Source organism: Anopheles bellator, chromosome 1 (assembly GCF_943735745.2).
Source record: "Anopheles bellator chromosome 1, idAnoBellAS_SP24_06.2, whole genome shotgun sequence".
Classification (NCBI taxonomy): domain Eukaryota; kingdom Metazoa; phylum Arthropoda; class Insecta; order Diptera; family Culicidae; genus Anopheles; species Anopheles bellator.
In genome coordinates this window covers 58,072,081-58,093,239 of record NC_071285.1, presented here as the reverse complement: position 1 = coordinate 58,093,239, position 21,159 = coordinate 58,072,081, and the positions used below count along the sequence as shown (strand labels likewise).

The 21,159-nt window shown below is 49.1% G+C and overlaps 1 protein-coding gene across 1 annotated transcript in view; it reads left to right on the top strand.

The window, feature by feature from the left end:
* Positions 1-2,835: 2,835 nt before the first annotated feature.
* LOC131208997 (breast cancer anti-estrogen resistance protein 1) overlaps positions 2,836-21,159 on the top strand; it is an 88,545-nt gene continuing 70,221 nt past the window's right edge. Inside the window, exon 1 of the mRNA XM_058201995.1 lies at positions 2,836-3,111. Coding sequence (XP_058057978.1) covers positions 2,836-3,111 — 276 coding nt within the window. The remainder of the gene's footprint in view (positions 3,112-21,159) is intronic.

The following is a 21,159-nucleotide window of genomic DNA, read 5'->3' as shown; positions in this document are numbered from 1 at the left end:
CTTCGAAGAACATTCAATTTGCTAGGAGTGGTCACCAGTGGATTCTTCATTTGCATTCTAATCAGGTTCGTGTAGTTTCCAAAATATGGAATGTTCCGATACTATTATCTGTTTTTCCACCATTTGTCAGAGCAATTCAATACCATGAAGCCTTTCTGGAGAGAGACGAATTTGATAACATTTTCTTAACGAAAGAGTTTTACGAAATAGAAAAGCGGCGCGGAGAGTTGAATGTGGAGCCATTACTTCCGCTGACTCGCAAAGAACGCCACCGTTACGTACCTCTGAGTTCGTTGCATCTCACATGGAAAGAACGTCTTCGAATAGCAAAGTCAGCCACATTTCTAATTATTTCAACAGTACAGATTATCTGTCAGCTGTTTTCGGATTATGCTCTCTACTGGTTACTGACGCTCATCAAACAATTTATGCACCAAGAATCGGATCATGTCAATGGGTCAAGCTTTGTGAGCGTTGGGGTAGCCGTGCGGGGCGACGGTATTCTGGCGGACACGTTGCGTGACATCGTACGATCATTTGATCCGATAGTGAACGGAACCGTCATCGATCCTTCTCAGTGCATTCCAGAAGCGTTATCACCGCGTTTCGGAAGATACGTCGAAATCCTGGCACTACTGACTCTATGTTGGATGTTTACTTTCCTCGAACCATATGGACTGCGCGTTCGTCAGTTGATCATGCAGCATTTTTATCCCGAGCGAGCTCGCGTCCGAGCTGTTTGGTTGCATAATGACATCAGGATGAAGAGAGAAAATCTGCTGAAGCTTTTTAGACGGTTTGTTGGCATGTCGAAGCCGCTCGGAGATCGAGCCAAGGATTCTTGGAAGGCTATTTTAAGGGCGAAAACCAACCGTTTCTGGCTCTGTCGAAAGCTACTGGGATTAGGCGATCCAGTGCGATGCTTTCTCTGTGGCGAGACGCTCGTTGAACAGGAAGACCAATTTATCCGATGCAGTGCCCTCGATTGTCCCTGCATTTTCTGTCAAGATTGCTTCTTACGCACGGGCAATTACTGTTCTCTGTGCATGAGCGCGCTGTTGCACGAATCGGCAACGAGCGACATTTCATTCGAACGGTTAGAACGAACGCTAACGGTCAAATTTGATTCGGCAGCGTAGCGCCATCTAGCGGTATCGTTATTCACAATGGTTCTTGTATGCAATTTTAGTGCAAGCTTTGAGTACTCGCGAGCAAGACTTCCTGCCGCCGCAGGATATGAGGGAGGTCGCCATCATCAAACGACGGACGTGTAGCAATATGTTGAGGAAGGGCAGCAACGGACTGTGTTGTTCATCCGAAGTCCTCCAAAGTGAACGCCAAGGATGTGCCGGCGGACGAAGCGCACGAAACGACGATGGCCTTCATCGAACGCGACGGCGGCTCATTGCGTATTCTGTATCGCCGTAACGGTCCGCGCACTGGACCATCACCCACTCCGACCACCTGTTTTCACCCTTCTTTCGTTCATTTTCCCATGGCGGCCAACCCATACTGACGTCACCGTGACGTGATCGCCCGGGACGCTGAGAGAAATGACTGCAGTTTACACTACGTCGTTGATGCTGCCTGCTGTAGTGTCCTTTTTACCGCTGGAACGTTAGCGAATGAATGAAAATGAATGCTCCTTTATGAAGCTGGTACCTCCGTCAGAATCACGGAATTCCACGCTCGGTAGAACGAAATTGCCCGAACGGACCGGGCGAACGACGGTAACACCGGTAATCAACCGAGAGAGATGACGTACCGGGTACACCGTGCCGTCTCTTTGTTATCTCGCGTGACACAGTCACTCGGACGGTACTAGCTTCCGAGGACCAGCTAACCGTGCTTTCCATTCAAGCTACACAAACACACAGGCACGTACAAAGGACACAGCGTCGATAAAAGCACAGTGTAGACGTGAAAGTGTGTCCTTTTTTGCGGTGTTAAATTGTTTGAGTAGTGTTTACTACGTTTAGTTTTGCAGCGGCCTCTGGGAGGCAGTGTTGGGTGGCGCATGTGTCCACATTCATTCTGTTTCGTTTGTTTGTCACTCATCCTTCCGGAATTTCCCTTACACATACGCCGTACGCTGGCGGGGCACTGAGCGGATGATATCCTGTCGGTTGATCGCTGGTGGCCGCTAGTAAAGGGCGACCGGCCCATCGAGATAGCCGGCTGTTCGGATGTTGAGCCGAACGCCACCAGCGACGACGAGAACCCGAGCATTCTGTCATGGTGAAATTCTCAATGTTGGCCGGAGTCTGGCTTGCAGCGATACTACTCGGTTTGCAGTGTCAAGTTTTCATTCGCCCGCGCTAGTGCGCCAGACTGCGGGCTCAACCCGCTTTTCGTAGTGGTCCGTAGCGCGCGCGCGTGTCTGTGTATCTGTGTGTGTTTATGTGTGCGTTCGCGCTTCTGCAAGCTGCCATAAATTTTCGTGGACCACGCCACGGTGAAAACCTTTTAAGGGTACGCGGAAAAGCAAAAACCTTTTTCTTCAAAGGTCCCTTGCGTTAATTGTGGCTGAGGGGCGGATACGCAAGGTAATTGAGTTCTGTTCCGCGGCCTGTTGTTCCTCGGTCGGTCCGGGAAAGCCTGGTGTACGTTTCGCGAATACACGTAGCAAAACAGGAAATGTTTCTAAACGAGTTTGCTCGTAACGTGTTCAGTGAGATATCAGGAGTCACAATCAAAGGTTCTTAGTTCTATCTCGCGCGCGTTTTGCAACACTCAATTATGTAATCATCTGTTGAACGAATCGAAGATGACCATGACATAGAGCTGCGGTGTGTTTCGAGGGATACGTCAGAGTGCACTGCCTACTAGACCAGAATGGATCCACCTTCATTGACTACCGGGAGTGTGTTTCCGGTGCGCCCGTCGCTGGACCATTTGCTGGCGATGGCGGACGATTTGGAAGAGCCCTGCCAAGAGGAGGGGCAAGGTCCCGGAACCGATGACAATAGAACAACCGAAGGGGATAATCTCACAGACACTGTACCGCCGGTTGCAGACGGAGAAGAAGGTGAGGAGGAAGAACCATCGGAAATGACGGAACCACAGGAACAGCCGGAAGTGCAACAGCCCCCCGGTGCGGGTTCCAATCAGGTACGTGAATTCGAATCCTCACATTTACCAGATCCATTTTTTCGCGTCTCCACAGGATGATATTTCACGTCATCCTTTTTAAGTGCTCCTGTGTGTTCTTTTTAGCATTGGATGCATATTTTATTGTGAGCAAACACTGTCACCCATGTCCTGCGGTAAGCTTTTTGACCAAGCGACAGAACTGCTCACTTCCCACGGTGTTATTCACCTGGCATGGCCCGTGGGCTTCGATGGAGCTAGGGACCAGACACATGTCCCGGATCCAGTGATGCAACAGATGCTCTGTAGCGGCAACGCCCCATTCACCCATCGTCGTTACAACCGTTAAGCCGAAATGCCGGTTCCCGGCAACATCACAGGAAAATCGATAACATGAGCTCGAAGGAAGGCGCCTAGGATATGATTTCCCGGGAGTCGATTTCAAGTTTCTTTCGGTTTGTTTATTTCGATCGTGAAGTTGGACCATCCGGACCATCCGGTGCTGCAAAGAATTTAGCGAAATTACCTTTTTGCGACCGCACCCGGAACTGCTGCCGATTACGCCGGGACCAAGGCAACGAAAGTTGCCTTGTACCGGCTCGTATCGGTAAGCGAGAGCCGAAGTGGCTTGAATTAAGTATGAGGATATACGGGATTAGGAACCGTTCGGTCCTGCTCTTGCCTTCCGTGTGGCTGGGGGACCTTCCGTACCGGTGACTTCCTAAAGCCAATTCATGTGGCAAAAGGACCAAGCCATTAAAGGGGGAGAAAAAACCCCTCATTGCCGTGGTCCGATGGAAGGACAAACGAGAAGCAAAGGGCACTTTCGAGCACTTTAAGCGTCGATGAACTTCGCGACGCTCTCACGCTGACTTCCGTTCCGAGCCATCAGAAAGTAAGTGGTGCAGAAAAGAAGCTTTCATGCGCAAAAGCGAACGCGGTGTTTTGCCAAACCTGTAATCAAGTTCTAACCCAGGGTGCGGCAGCTTTTGCCACCAATCAGAGTCAGGTGACCCGGTTCGGTGCTTCCCGTGGCATGTGTATGCCAGGTACCGGATAATCCCACAATCTACGGGTGAAAAAATAAAATTGATGATGATTACTCGCAACATTTGGGCTGCATTCTGGTGATGCAACCCGCTGGTCGCGGTCGAAGGCGTTCCGTACTAATCCACTCGTTTCCTCGTTACAGAACCGAACCGTTTCTTATCGGCACACTTGACAAACCGTGGCACCGCATATGGTGGCTTATCAGTGGAGCCGTGAACTTTTCACAAACAACATAAATCGATAACGGAACCACAATTCCTAACTAGTTCCCACGTGGTTTTCCGTTCCGAGAAAAACGGGTATCGGTCGCTGGCTGCTGATAAAGTTGTGTTCTTTTTTGGTGTGCCGCAGAAAAGGGCCCCCTTGGAAGTGAATTAATTTTTCCAAGCGTTACGACGCTCGGAATGTTTGCCGGATCTTGTGTCGTTATTCGGATCCGGTGTTTAATATAGGTGACTTTCGTTTCGTCCCAGCAAATGCCACAACGGGAAAGGGAGGAAACTTTTGAACTTCTATTTGAACGAAGTTGATAGCTTCCGAAAGGAAAAGTGTACGACGAAAGGATCTGGAATCGAAAATAACAAATCATCGGCTTACGATATCGGGGATGAAACATGATCGCAGGAAGAAAAGAAAAAACAAAATAAATATGGATCAATACGGAGGAGTGCCAAACTCTGGATTTCACGATGCACACTCCGTGACACGTCAAGACTGTAACTCCCCGATACGTCCCCAAGTCAGTCGCCCGTTTGCCCGTTCCTCATTTGGTGCCACCTTTTCCCGGTTGGAAATCTAACTTTCGAGCTCCGAATGTGCATACCACACGTCCGTTCGATTTAAACGGACTATATGCGGCTATCGCTCACTGGAGAAAAAAATGGCCCTCCTAATGGACGTGCCTTGACTTTGACTTTTCTGCCCCTTATGCTGGTGGTTTTATGTTGTGCCCGTATGTGGCATGGAGGACACCACATGATGGAACTCTCACTCACTTGCTACCCCCATCGGCTGATGGCTCTCGGTCCCCAAAACCGATCCGATCACACCTTCCCGATTCACAGCCGGAACCCGGACCCGGCGATAAGGTGACGGATGAATATCGTCGCGTTATTGTATCGCTGTCACCAAATATTGACCCCTGTCGGAGATTCGTTTCGTTTTATAAGGGCTTCCCGGGGCCGCGTTTTTAGTTTGTTTGCGTTTTTAGGTGTCAACCCGTTTGTGTCGTTTTTGTCGCTCCGTCTTTGAGGTGCTTTTTGAAACCCAACGGACCGTTGAGCCGCTGCGGAAACGCGCTCTCCACTTTGGTCTGCCAAGTAGACCCCCGGTTCCTTGTGGATATACATGCATTCCACAGCGACACGATGCACTTGCCGTCGGCCATATTTTCCCATCATGTCTGGTCCGACCGCCGTCGTCGGAGGGTATATGTTGTCATGTTTACAATCGTTTATTGAGGCGGAAACCACCCCCCGTTTGGTGGTTGTTTTACGATTTCACAGCATTTCGTACGGACAAATAGCTTACGGTACTTTCAGTGCGATTGGTTTCTGTGTCGCGTTCACGGCTCTGGTCACCGCTGTTCGGTTAGCTTCAAATTCTAACACGTGTCTTCTCTGAACAACGTTTTTATAAACATGGCCTTTCGGTTTCGATTAACGTCGTTTCTTGTCGCTTAATTATCTTTTATCAACCGTCTGCTTGTTGGACGTTATGTTTTTTATGTTCCAGATCGGACCGACATTAATCGTATGCTTCCCTGCCCGAATATGGTGAAGATACGACAACTTATGCCGCCGCTATTTCACTTGGGGACATTTTTATACGAACCCAACCACCTAATGATTTATGGACGATCGTTGTTTGTGGAGCGACCAAAAGCGACCACCGTGGCGTTTCGGATGGTTCCCTTTCCTTTCGGCCTATATCTTATGTGGCAACTGTGTTGCCTCCCAATGGGTCTCCCAAGAGATCCCACATTGTGGCAGGTCATTCTGTGTGATACACAATAAGCGGCGTGCTATTGATTTGTGATGGTCTCACTCTCTTTTCACGCTCCCAAAATACGGGCCTCTTTCGGTAGGACGTGGGTGCGCATCCCGAAAGCTTTTGCTAGTTGAGCTGACAATTTATGTTTAAATTAGAATGACAAAAACATGGTGGATCGAATAAAGCAAACTGCCGCACTGTACGGCGTCGTGTGTGTTCCTTTTTTTCATTAATATTGTCGTTTTTAATATGACAGTTTAAATATGACGTCTAACGAGCGGCATGGCACCAAAGCCCAAAGGTTAAAGCGATTCCTCCAGAAGAAGAAAGGACAGATCTCCGATGCTACTGGACCCTTCTTTGGTTGGCTTTTTTCTTCGTAGTCGCTCTCGCAATCGGCTGTTGGTGTCCGCGGAACGACTTCGAGGATGATTCCAAGCAAGCATGTGGCGCACGGGCCACATGAGATGTTTTGGGCTGAAGGTTTCCGTAGAATTCCGTTTCGGTCGCTTGCCGCCAAGGGCGCTATTTGTTTGGATTTCGACGTGCGGTAGGTTAAATATGTGGTTTTCTAAACCACATTTGGACTTTTTTCCTTTTCCTAAAATTCCACCAACGAGACCCGATTCCGATTATATTTATGGCATCTGGCATCTTTTCAGCAGTTCATAATCAAGCATATTTGGTGAAAGCATAACTCATTTAAACGCACCAGTCGGCTACCGTTCAGCGACGGCATTGTCTCCGTTTTAATTAAATTCTACCGCCCGATAGCGTGCCAGGGAGATAGTAAGGGAAAAGCATAAGAAATGAGGACCAGAACAGAAGCATCATCGTCGCAGCTCTCGACGGAATGGACAAAAATAAACATCTTCAAGAAGATCCGCGCCCTTCCACGCTTGTTTGTTGTCGACGGCCAACCGGCGCGCAAACAACTTTCTTTGGCCCCGAGTGGTGATTTTTACAATTTGTTCGTCTATTGTTATTGCTGCTCGTTAACGAGTCGAGTAGTCGGCTGGAGGGTGGCCCGAACGTTGCGCTCACAGCAGATCGCCGCTGACCTCCGATTTCCCCGTGGACAAACCGAGGATCACTGCCCATTAGTGTGGCGAAAAGCCCTGCGCTTATCGAAACCATCTTGTTGTGTATCGAAAGCATCGCGTCTGGCTTTCTGTTGTTGTTTACCTATGATGGTACACAACGGGGTCTGGTGATGTAAGTCGTGTGGCTTCGAAGTATTGCCCCTTTCGAGCGATATCGAATCAATCAGAGAATAGTGGCGGCACACCTTCGTTTGTGGGTTTCCAAGAAAATCCCGGCCTGAGACTGTGGATGATATCGATCGGTGGTCACAGGGAACGTGCGGGTCACCGACGATGCATGCTTTTGACCTTCCTGTACACCGACCTGTAGACTCTCGCGCTCGTTTTGGAGCTTAATTTCTTCCAGGCTCCGTGCACTCCGGTTTGGCCGGTCTTCACGGTGGCCTGTGGCTGTGAAAGGTTTAACAATAAAAAAACAACTCACTGACCAACCAACCAACTCGCGGGGCCAGCACGATTTTTCGAATGCTTTGGCGTTCAGTTACACCATCTCACTGGCCCTTCCTATGGCAGATCACGTGTACCGAAAGAAATGCGTACTTTCGTAGACTTAAAGATGGAATGGTAGCAGAGTTAGGAGAATGGGGAATAGATGCCAGAAAAGGTGACAGCTACGGTCGTGCCCTTTGACGCCAGCTAGCTGCTGGAACGTTCTCTAGGTATTTTGCTTGGCGTCGAGAACTCATCACCTCAACGGGTAGCCCTCCGTGGAGCCATCTTTCTACATCTCGCGCCTCTCCAGAACGTGTAGTTTGGGCACACAAAAAATGCACTCAACCAGGGAGACAGCGGAAGCTTTGGTTAACATTCTAGCAGCAGCAGTGCTGAAATAAGAATGCACCCCGAATAGAGATAGATGCCCGAAAAGCCCTTCCGGACCTTATGGTGCTGGCAAGAATTTTTTTCGTTCCGTCTACGTATTCAGTCTGCACCTTGGTGGATTTAGACGAACGTGTGCACGGAATGCAAAAAAGTTTGAAAATGAAGAAAACTTGTTTCCTTATTTCTCACTTATTTGGTCCCGCCGATTGCAGGTAATCCTCGGAAATGAAGAACTGCTAGATGCGAAAGAGATGTTGCAAAATCCCTATTATCTTTTCAGTATCCAATTATGAGATTTACTATCATCTTTATACTACACAATATTTTCCACAGGAAGCACCGGGACCGGGGAACCTTTCCAATAAGCAGTAAAAAACTAATCATCATTAATAGCGGAAACAGTGATAAACCGAACCGAGAAAATCTCCTTCTCCTCGAGACACCCGATCGATAGCCGCCTTATCTTTTGGATTGTCATTCGAATGTGGCAGCAATTCCCTGCGATCATATTCCGGTTTCGCCGGCTCTGCTCTCTCGTGGTTAAATTAACCAAACTGCTAATTAAAAGGCCCTTTGCCGCCGTTAGGCCCTCGGTTGGCGTCTGCAAGGAGTGTGTGTGCCTGCGTTTATTTGTCGTTCTTTCCCGTCGGTGCATAATAACTTTTCTTCGGATGGTAGCCAGAGATGACGGTGGCTGAACGCTGAAAGAACACCACCGAGAAAGAGGAAATAATGAATTCTTGTCGAGCGAAAATTACGACTTCACCCATAATGCAGCAGAACATCCGAATGCGATGTGTTGCGCTTCTTTCCTTTGTTGCTGTTAGACGCTACATTATTCATCCTTCGCCAAGATGGAGAAGGATACGCTCGCGGATTCCTTTTTTACGATTCAGCATTTGGTGCTGGAAGGCGTTCTTATGCTTTTGTAGGGTTTTAATTGTTAGACAGAAATAAAAGGAAGTTACGGAGTCGCGCAAGTCATCTCGCTTTTATTAAAGCCAGGCACTGGAGGCAGAACAATTCCAAGAATGGTACCACAACAGATTCATAATACTCTTTAATCCACTCTTTAATCCGTCAACTCGAAGACTGTCAGTGTCACCTTCACTTTTTAAACTTCATTCCTAATCTAAGCCAGCTTTGGCTCTATGATAGTTGTTACGTTTTTTGGATGGTTTATTTATTCCAAATCAAATGACTCGTTTGACAGCGGTTTAGATATCCTGAATACAAGTTGGCAGCGGAAAGCTGTGACAATGTCATTCAAACCATGCCCGTCATTCTGATTCCAACGCCGCTTGCTTCTCGAAGTACGTCTGGAGTTGTGCTTATCTGATGGTAAGTCGACAGATATCTATCACCACGCTTCCATTTCTTGATATTTCGTCGTCTAGTCCGCGAGCCACTGGCGGAGGTCATCGCTCGACTGGGTGGGTCCCATCCCTAACTTCGTTTACTCTTCGTTCTAACGATTTACGGTTGAATTTTATCACACATCTAACGAACTCTCTTCGCTGCCTTTCGATAGCTGCTGATGCTCTGTTGCTGGCGTGTAGATTATTCCATTTTTATTTCTTGCCCTACCACGGGTGCTAATGAGCTCGAAATTGGCTTCATCTTCACAGTCGGTCGCTGTCGAAGACCCGCAGTAGGTTTTCGGTGGCTCCGGCAGTCATAAAAAGCACGATTCGGTTAAAGTGCCGCCAGCATTGGCGGCTTGTGACGCTCCAGAGAAGAATCTTCTGCTGTGTAGCTTCAAGCGCAACAGTTATAGAATGTTTTACGAAAGAGAAAAGAAAATTATGTCCATAGTTTCCTTATCTAGCAGTCTAGCATTGGAAGCCAAATAATGTTTTCGCTTCGCTCAGCACAGTCAGCAGTTTTGCATTCAATGATTGCTGTTTCCTCGGTTATCGTAGCTGGCACTGGATTTACACATGTTTTATGAACTTGGTTTACAAGAAACTTCACACGGAGTAGGCCGTGAGATATGCACCGAAAGGCACAGTAAAAAGTAATTGCTTACATTGCCCACAAATTATAACGGAATATCAAAAAACAACCAACCAGTTGCTACCGGTAAACGCAGAAGCGCAAAAAAAGGATATTCACACAAATTTGCTGGGCGTAGCAGAGAACGATCGGATGAATGCAGATATTTCAGGCGAACGGAAGATGAGCCAAACCGAGCGAATTAATGTGAAGCTGTGCGTCGTAAGTTTCATTTATGCTCACTTTCTCTCTGCTCGTGGCCAAGATAGCGTGTGTATCGTTTCTCGTATTGCGCCCTTTCCCGTAGAGTGAATCTTTCCCGGGGTTAAGACTCCCTTAGGCAAGGGCGCAACCTCTTGGAGGGTGGCAAAACCTTCAATTCAGGCGCAAGCAAGCAGACTATCAGCAGTTCCCGGGGCGCAGAATAACTCTTCCTTGCAAACGATACAGCGGATTCACGCCCCTTCTTAACGAAGGAAGTCCACGGACGCCCCAAAAGGTTTGTGGCATGAAATGGTAATTTTGTGTTGCTTAATACCATGCAATTATTTTCAATTACGCATCGTTTTCTGCGAGGTGGCACGCGAGACACGGCGATAGCTTGGGAATGGATGATGGCCGCACATGTGTTTCGGAGCAACACCATCCTCAGAAAAATGTTTACCATACTTTTTATTTCGAGGGAAAGCAATCTGTACTTTCATCCTTTCACAGATGGACATTTTGTTCTCGCGGTGCCAAAGTTCCTTACAGGTTGTTGTTATTGGGTATCCGGTTCGTGAAACCAGTTGAGGAACCCGAGGTCGTCATCGCCCTAGACAAAGGCTCCAAGGGCGAACCTATTTATCAGGGTTCGTCACGTATCAATTTTGATATCGTTGAGTGTAAAGTCTAGTCTCCTGGCTTCGCCTAATCGTTTTCCCACAACTGTAGGCAACACCTATCTGCCGCGACGGTGCGCAAGGCACGCGCGTCTACAACCTTGCGGGCGAGATGAGATCAGAGCCCAGAAATAGCGATCCCTGCTTCAGGTTGTGGGCTGTTTGCACCAGTGATCCGATGTCGGGCTGCCGGTTCTCATACGTGCACCGTCGTCGTCTACCGCTGCCAACACCTTGGGTACCCTTTCCAGGAACAGGTTCTTCAGCGCAGCGCGTCGTGCATTCTTGAACCGGGCGAACCTTCCCGCCAGTAGCTAGACGTCTCAAGACACGTTCACCACCACGCCAGAGGGTGCGCGGCCGCTCGATGATTTAGTGATCGACTTCTGGTGGCCGGCGAGTGATCTTTCGAGGTGCACAAGAAGCCAACCGCAACCGTGGCGGTGGTACAAGATAAATCGATGATCCCTTCACCTCGACCCGCCGGGGGCGACTTCTTCGTCGACTCGCGCTTCCCCACAAGATGGAGAAGCCACAGGACCCGTGTGTGCTTTGGCGCTGCGATCATCATCAGCGCGCCGGCAGTGCATCTTTTTAACACCATTTACGGGCGATCGAGCAAGAAAGATGAACAAAGCTGGCTATGTAAATGCAGATTGACGACGACACGGCGTCGGCGAGCGAGTTCATTGAATGCAGATTGGGACCTTCTGCTCGGTTCCGCCGGCTTGCACCGACATGCCACGCGGGGCCACTTTGCATAATTGGCAACCGATCCAGCGATCGAACAAGATCGATGGGTGTTTGTGATTTGTTGGTTTTCAATTGTCGATGTCACAATGGTGGGGATGCAAATCGCAAATCGTGCACCGCAAAGAGGTCGTCGCGAAGATCGAGTTCTCAAGTGGGCTACGGCAGACGCACGCAGCCGACAGACGGCAGCAGCAGTCAGCAGACAGCAGACACTTGCACGAGCGAGTCTGCCACCGTGAGCTTTAAGCGATCGATCGGTCGTAACTGATAGTCGCTAATGAGTTGCGAAGGAGCGCGAAGTAAACATACACTTGTGGGGCTGAGCCAGTGGCGTCGACGACGAGGAGAAAATTGAAATCACTCGCTCGACTTGTAGGCGAAACGATCCAGAACCGCACTCACCTTGAAATGGTAAATGGTCTTATTAAAATAAGCTGAAGGACTTCATGGTCGCTAGCATAAGTATCCTTTTTCCGTTTCGTTCCGGGGTTAACCCCTTTATTGGGTTTATTTACTCTCAGTCGGGACTACATCGGGGAGTAACGTTTAATTGCTAGCCACTCGCGAAGTTAATGAAAATGGACGGCCCCTACCGGTGGCTCAAGGAAAGGGGATTCATGTTTTTATTCCCTGACGTGCCTCGAGCACTTTTCGCTCTTAATAAGCGCGGATGAATGAGTTGATTATGAGCTCGGTTGGTGGCCGAGACGCATATGACAAATGGGAGTTCTGTTTGTCAATAAACTCGCAGCCATTACCACGTTGTCTTCTCCTACGGTACACTTGGCCAGATCTTGGGTGCGGGTCGCATTACGTTAATTTTCCACTAACCTCGACACATAAATCTTCCATCTCCCCTCGGTACACGAAGGAAGCAAAGTATCATCAACCTATCGGATATTCGTGTGATTTCCGACTCTGCCCAACACGGTACAGCTCCCAAAGGCCATGCAATTTTTATGCCTCACGGATGGCTGGATCTACTCCACGTGCCCCTATTTATTGGGCCCCACTCTACGCGGGCTGCTCTAGGATGAGATTTTATTTCTTTCGGCCACAATCTACATCAGCCATACTTTACCGTGTCCTGCGAATGGCCAGTAAGGGGGCCTTTCTTAAGAAATAGCGCGCAAAGTAAAAGTGAAACTCACGGTCGAAACAATCGGATGAGAACGCGAAACCACCCTATTTAGGGACCACGGATCCACGGAGCAGAGGTGAACGTTCGGGGGATGCACATTCATAATTTATGATACGCCGCTCATCCGGGTTAGTCGGAAAAAAGGCGGACCAAGACGCCTTTTTGCCGAGAAAAGTCGCCAGTCGGTCAAACTACGGCGAGTTCGGAGAAAAGGAAATGTTTCGACCAGCAAATTCGATCAGAAAAGCGATGAGAAGAAACCTGTCCGGCCTGCGCAGGTAATTGGGTGTCGTAATGATGGCGCTCGATAGGCCAGGGCACCAGGTACACTGATTTATGGCGGCTTAATGTCGATCCTCCCGAAGTCGATCCTTGCATCCTGAAAAGGTTGTCCCAAGCGGAATGTTTTCCCGGTCCCCAAAGAGGAAGACAGAAAGAGGGAGAGAGCGCGCGCAATCTTTCATCGTTACTACCGTTTTTGGAGACGTTTCGGAATTGATCGGGTCGCAATCGATGAGATTATTACGCCATGATATGGGTCCATTAACAGATCGTCGTGTATTAGCTGTCGATTCGAGGATGGCGCCAGGGGCAGGTACGACATGGCCACCATTCCACCGTCCGTCTGCGTTCGATGGTACGACGTACGAGGAATGGGAAAATATTCCGAAAAGATGTTTAGGTTTTCTGGTCACGAACAGCAAACTCCCATACGATTGGAATCTATCAGACCGATACCTTTCGGAAGCTGCTCCTGTTAAGGCCGGGCTCTTCGCATAAAGTTCGAACCAGCTAGAGAAGGTTGTCCAACTTCCCGGACTATGCTGGGGCACTGCGTACTGGTGAAAGTTTCGCTACAAATTTCCTAAAACGTGAGCCACCTGAAGTTGCCATCCGGTTTGACACCTAGTCTCCCGGGTCACCCTATAAACTATCTTGCAAAATGGATCGGGATGCTGCTGCCAGAAAACGTAACTGAGTTATGACCTCATTGATCCTATGCTTCTCGCGGTCCATTCGACCGGATGGATTCACTGGCAAAGGGAGCCTTAACGCAACATACTGACCTCAAACTTTGGACTGAAATTAATTACCCACCGTGCATGAATACAAATACGATCGCAATGGTGGCCCTCGGTGGCGCCGTCGCTCCGCCTTCGATGACGTTTTGTCAGACGGGGGAAATGTCCATTTACGGAAAGCGCAACGCTACGGGACGGAGCGCCTCTCTGGGAAGGTTGGCATCGATTGGAAGTGGACAGATGGCGCGCTAGACGATAGACAGCTTTTATGGGTTATGATCCCCACATCCCAACACTGTAGTTCCAAGGGGCCTCGCAGGGCCGCTAGTGTGAACCTTGAACTAAACGATTCGCGAACGTCTTGAACGCCCCGGCGTTGTGCAATTTCCACAGGGTTTGCTGACTCCATCGGTACACCCTCACCGGGGCGCCAGCGATCGCTTATCGCTTCAATTAGTGTAAATAACAACGCCTCGTTCTGGAGGTGTCGTTGGCCGGCCGGCCGGCACTCCAGCACCGAGAGCCGCCTATTGGTAATTGGTTGCCCAGTGTCTTGGGGGGAGACGGCCGTGTGGAGTGCCAGTTCGTTCGATTATGCTCGCACATGAGTCACGGTTCCTTTCACGTCGTCGGCGTCGTCCGGCTCTACGTCGTGTTGATGCATGGATTGCATTCGCCCTGCCCGGACATACGTGAATGTTGCCCTTTTGTGGCAAACCGCTCTATTGGTTGGGCTTCTGGCAGATTGTTGAACGATGATTCACGCGTTTCGCGATGCGCACTAATCATTCATCTGGCCAGCGGAACGGTATTCATGTTGGGACGTTTTGTCGCCGTGATAAAAATAGAAGCTGAGCTTCCTTCCGTTGCGAATCGCTTCTCGGCGCGTGTTACATTGTCGCAAGGCGAAGCACCACATTCTTGCGGGCTTTCGTGTTGCTGTGGCGTGAAAAGTCTAGAAATTCTTCCTTTTTTATTACTACCTTACACACAGTAATTTGTTCGGGAGGCGCGTTTCGGGACGTTTTCTTATCCGCCGTTGGGTGTCTCGGTTTCACAATCCTTCCCACAGAAGTCGACCTTTCGAACTGGGGCTTCCTTCTTTCTGCTTCGCAGCATAATAATCTGCATTAACTCGCGCCATGGTTTTATGATGATCGTGGCCATCAAAATACCAAAAGAAAAGAGGGGGACCAAGTGCGTGGGCTGCGGGCGTTGAGTATGATGGATTTTTATTCGTTTGGAAAGCCCCACGGAACAGGCCACCGCTAACCAGTTTGTGGGTTTCGCCGCGATTGACTCGCTGCTGCCGTTGGCGCTGCTGCTGATCGTAAATCAGCTACTTATGTAGTTAATCACCCCCCAAAGGACAGCAGAAATCCATGAGCGTAAATTTTCGGTGCTTTATTGCGTATGTTTTGCCAGTTCGATGATGGCCGTTCTAACTGGCTCTCTCTCACTCTCGGCGAGGTGAGCAGCACACGTGGAACCGAACCGGGCCGCCTGGTCGCCTTCGGCCAGGTTTATATTTATCTGCTTCATTTCTCGGTCTCTCTCTCCTGTGTGGCAACAAAAATGGCAACAAAGTTTTACGAGCGCATCGAAAATCAAATCCAATCGTGAATGGCTTTTGCCCGCCGTGCGATGAGGCGGTCGGGAAGGGTCAGGTCGGGCCGAACCTGCAAAGAGGCTGGCCTTTGCTTTTGGCCGGTTCGTGACCCGGTTCCCTTCTGCGATGGCCACCGGCGACAATTGTGGATGATGAATGTTTCATTTCGTTCCGCACACAGATTTACGGGGCGGCAGTCCGGAAATAGAATTCTCCCGGGCGGCCACCACCGATCGATTGGGATTTTCCCACATTCATTCGCTGCACACACGACGCCTTCGGCGGGAAAACTCCTTTTCCTCGAGATGGTCACGTACGGCTGCCGGAATGTGGTTCCAAAGTCTCTTCCAGTAACCGGACCGTATCATCGGAACGATCTCTCGCTGGCTTCTTTCGAGGGCCTCACAGCCCTTCGTGTGACTTTTGGAAAGTAAGCACATTTATGTTGTCTTGTTTTTGGTGGCAAACCTATTGTGCGGGCCCTCAATTAATTGCGGCCAATCGAAGGATCGAAGGTCACCAGTTAATTAAGGTCCCAGTACGGTGAATGTTGCTTTTATAATTTCACAAACCGCCTAGAGTTTCGGTTCCCAAGAGTTATTGTGCAGTGCGTTGTTATCAGATCAGTATTTGAGAGGTCAACAGGTCTGCATGGTTTGAAGTTATCTCGAATAAAGTTACTAAAACTACTTTAACGACGCTCCAAGCGTTGAAGTGGATAAGCACTTCAAAATTAAATTATTAAGCATTCCCTGGCTGTTAGCGAGGACTCGTAATCGTAAGCGCCGTGCTGCCAGAATGGGATTTGAATAGTTTATATTGCTCCAATTGTTTGCCGGTTTCGCTGTTCCGTTTCCGCGGCCCAACTGCACGAACGGGTCTCGAGATGGACCATCTGAATAATTAACGACAACCACCGGCGGCGTTGGCTGCCTTTATTGGAACCCGACCCGCAGTTCCCCGATGGGTGTTCTTCAATCGTGAGAGAAAATCGTGTTTTATTCAGCGTTGTTTCACATTTTTCCACCATACGCAAAGACTCGGCGTCCTCTCCGGTCCAGATCCTGACAGCACGGAGCGTATGCTGGGACTTCTTCTGGGTCGTGGATCTCTCCTGTTAGCATCAATTCACACCGCCTCGATTAGAGGACTCGTAAGAACGCCTCACGCGGAGTAGCAGCACAGTGGACGAATCTTGAACGTGCAGCAAGACAGTAATTCCGAAAGATTTCAGTTTTAATGATTTTCTCACGATGTTTCTTATGCTCCTTGTAGCTTTCGTTTCTTAACACTTGCTTCACCGGGGGCTCGGAATCGAAATTAAATTTAAAAATTAAAATTTACTCGTCCATTTGTCGAACACAATAGCCTGGCTTGCATTACGATCAAATTTGTCCTCCTTCTCAAGTACCTTTGCCAACATTCGGGGTGGACGAAAGTTTTGCATTTTCTCCCGGAAGTTTCTACCAAAAATTACCGACTTGAGCATGGGTCGAAGCAGTTTGCTAGAGTTCGTGCCAAAGTTTGTCCTCAGGAACTAATCTCGGTGCTCGCCGATGGTGCTAACCGGGAGGGCCATTTGTTGATAGTGCCCTAAATGAATGGAGGTGGCCTCTATAGTGCTCTACTCGTGCTCTTGGTGTGAATTGGAGTTTCGGAAAGATGTTTGAACTTTACCGTGGCCGATGGCAAGGACCGTACGCAACTATCGCCACGAAGAGACAGGAAATTGTTTTCACATTGGTTGAAGTCAGAACTTGTTCTTGGTTGGAAGAGTAGCTAATCCGCTGCGTATGGCACTGTTGTTGGTCCTTGATAAGATCTCTTAAAGCTTGTATTGCGTGGTCTTCGGGTTTCAGAACTAATCGCTTTCTTGCTAATGCTGTGGCACTTGCGTTTTGTTGCGATCCACTAAAACGTTAATTGCCGGAAGGCAGATGTCGCTGAAAGGCCATCGCACGTTGTGCTCCTCGCTTCCGGTAATGGTCAATAAAAATGTCCTTTTGCCCGTTGCCAACGAGAACGAGACGTACCGTAGAAGCGTGAAAACCCATACGTGACCGGCTTCCGGCTCATTTTCACGACACGCCGGAGCCGAACTGTGCCACGTTGTTAATTTCTGCCCTGTCGGCGAGTAAACACGTGTGGCGCTGCTTAATGGTGCTGTTGTTTTTCGTTTTCGCGTACGAACACACTAACTTCGGGCCAGGCGGCGGCGGCATGATGTTCAACAACCGCGAAGTGCCCATAAAACGCCATCCCAGGATCATCCGGGTGGTTTTGTCCATCGTGCTCCTGCTTGCAGGATGTATGTCGTTGATTTTCCAGCATGAAAAACCGTCGCGGATGCACGCGACGTACGCGGTCTTGCCTCGAACGGGGCCAGAAACTCCCTGAAGGAGCATAAAGCGCGCGAAAGGCTTAACACTCTGCTGTCCCTTCCCCGGGAGGCACGAAATTGGGACAGGACCCAGCTCCGACTACCATAACTGGCCAGCGGCACGGAAAACGATGTCCACACGAGCCCTGCGTCTAACGACCAGCACTCTTACCGAGCCCAGCATTGGGTTCGAAAGCCTTCAAAGCCCGTGTCCCGTGGGTCGTGGTCATGAATTATTAATTATCACCGAAAAGGATGGCCGTGCTGTGGGCCCATTTGTGATGCTTTCGGTAATTTCGGCCTTTGAAGGTGCAGTCACTTTCGCTGCTCCGGAAATGGAGTTTTTATTTTCATAAAAGCGACAATTAAAGTGCGCTCTTCGGGGAAAGCAGTTTGGGGGTAAACGAGGGTTAAAAAGCCATTTGGCTAGCCGTCTTTCCGCGAAACAGAGATACTGTTTCGGTCAACTGCAGGAAGCAGGGATATTCCCTTTGCAATTGACCCTAATTTGAGGATTGATTATTATTATGTTCGCCAGTAAGTGACTTTAATAACAAAAAGTTCACCAAGCTCTGCAGAGGTTTTTAAAAGTTTGATCGTTTAACGTGCGGCGCTCGATGCGGATGGGTTTCGGAATTGGATCGGAATTGGCATACGGTTGCACGGTCCTCAAAACAAGGATCGATTTTTCTTGTTTTCCTTTAACTTGTTCACATTCTTTGACGAAATGTTGCAAAAGGTCTATAAATAATGTTTTTCTTCAGTTCCTGGGACCTTGAGTAGCGTAAAAACATCGTTTAGACATAGAAAGTGTATTTTTTTTCTAAAATTTGACGCCCAGCAACATGAGCCAGATTTATGCTCATTTCTCCACTCCGGGCTCGGGGTACAGCATCTCGTTTCTGGAGCGCAAATTCAACCGAAACCCATTTTTAAACCTCTTCAAAACGGGCGCACATAAGTGAAATTCGAAGCCACAGACGAACAGAATTTTCTACAGCGAATGAGATATGTTTCTCCACTTGTCTCCAATAGGACTCCGCAATGAGTGGTCAGGGACTGCGATGCTAAACATTTCGAAACAACATGCGAAGAAACGAAGAGGCGTATTCCACTTGTCGAGCCTCGTGTAGTGGCTCCTTCCTTTTGCTCCGTGTGGGGTTTGCCGGTGCACCGAAACCTGATACCGCGCGCCTTGCCACTCGAGCCAAGGCCGAGAACCTCTTGACCGTGCAAGAAGGGCGCCGAGCAAGAAGTAACTGCTGGTCGCGCACCCAACTCACTCATGGCTGGACCCTTGGTCCATATATCACTGAAGCCCCGTGAAGAGCGAAACGATGAACTGCTGAAAGTGACATGCTGTTTGGCCGGGGAAAATTGTCAAAAGGAGACCGTTTGGAGGATCTGGCCCATCTACATTCGAAACAGCGGAGGAGATGGGTGCGTTTTTACCGTCGAGTTGTGAATTTATCCACTCCGTGCGATCGAGAGCCCAGAATCTTTCCGGTGAAGCCCACTAAGCCCTTCCTCAATCCGATCCGAAGAGGAGGATCTGTGGCGAAAATATTTGTGAAATCAAAACCACATTCGGTCCCGGCGAAACCGAAACGTCCATCTCGGCTTTCAGCCGTCGTAGTGCGGTGGTCCGGAGTTATCCCGGAATGTGGCCGAATGTTTTATGGTTCCAAATTAGCGTAAGCCATCACCAGCACAACCGCAGCGACGGTTCCCGTCAGGCTCGATTTCCCTCGGTCGTCGTTGCTCTGGGCGTTGCCTTGGGTCGGCAGAGACTCAAGATTCGCGTTCTTGCAGATGATTTATGCAGAACACACCGGGAAGCCATCCAAACAAACCAGCAGCCATTCGTTTGTTTTTGGGTGTTTCGGATGAGCGAGTTTATGCGAAAGAATTCGGTTCACCACAGAAACCTATTCCTTGCCGGTAAGCTGCTGCGGTGGGTTAGAGTAACATACTTCGTCCTGTTCAGTATTGGTTCCCCGTGCCGCAAAACTGGTGCCTTAAAGAAGATGTATGGTGGGGAATTTGTCTAGTTGAGGGAGCTTTTTTCGCAGTTAGGTTAGGATTAAAGTTTACCCTTCGAAGGGGCGAAGTCCACCAGATGTGCAACATACCCGTCGATAAGGCACGTTCGTCCAGCACCGGACAAGCTGTTCCGCGGTCAGGGTCGCCCACGTTAGGCCATAAATGGGGCATTGGGTTGATTTGCAACGAACCGCTATAATGCGTACCCGTGGTTTGGACGAGATTGGACCATATTTTGGCCGGCATTTCTCCGCAATCGTCAGCAATATGCTCCATCGGATTGCGTTACATTAGGAAGCGGAGAAAAAATAAGCTCAAATAAACAAAATGGTTAAACACATTTCATCCGTACATCAGCATGGCCAACACGCGCTGCTGCTGTACGCCATTTGGTGTCAAAATGGCCTCAAATATTGCGCAAAGTATGCTGAAAAAAAATGTACGTTTCTCTGCCTCATTACATTCGCCCGACAAAAGCAGCGAAGGAAGAATGCGTAGCAACCGCAGGAAGTTTCCCTGGCAACCATGAGAAAACAAAAATGGCTTCCAGTGGGTCCGTTTTCCGCCGACAAACGGTATCATCTTCGGTAACAAAAACATTCAACGATTTGTGTGCGCTGGCCACAGCCTCCGGCAATTGGCTCATAAAAATCTCATCGAACGGTGACGTGACCCTAGAAGGGCTCGTCGTCGCTCTGTTGTGTCGTAAACATAAAACTAAAGTGTTTCCAGGTTGTTGATGTTTTCAAGAGAACCTTTTCCGGGAACTGTACGAAACAATTTCTAACCTCCCGGGCGGCACCAATAGCGGTCCTCTACCAAGAATGGCATATGGTAATGGGACGTGCTGTTGTGTGGACGCCTTCGCGTTCCAGCAGATCGGTGGTTTGGTAATAGTTTGAAGCGACATAAAATCAATTGCCATCGCTGCTTATCATCTTTCAACACGGGAACCGCGTTTGCTGGAAATTCCGACCGGAACGTTTGCGTTCCACAAGGGCATCCGTTTCGAATCGTTCGAAGAAACTTCCCGCATAGCATCTTGGGCTCTAAAGGTCACCAGCAGAGAAAACAAATACCCCGGCCAACTGCGATGATTGATGAGCGGATACCGAGATTTAAAGGCGTCCAGCGAGGCATTACGCGACAGAATTGCTACGATAAATATTCATCGTCGAACGGCGAACAAACAGTTCGCCGATGAGAATGCTTGAATTTCTAAGTAGGCCTGCCACCTAGCGATGTCTAGATCGCGTTCTAGTGGCCAGAGAAAAGCGC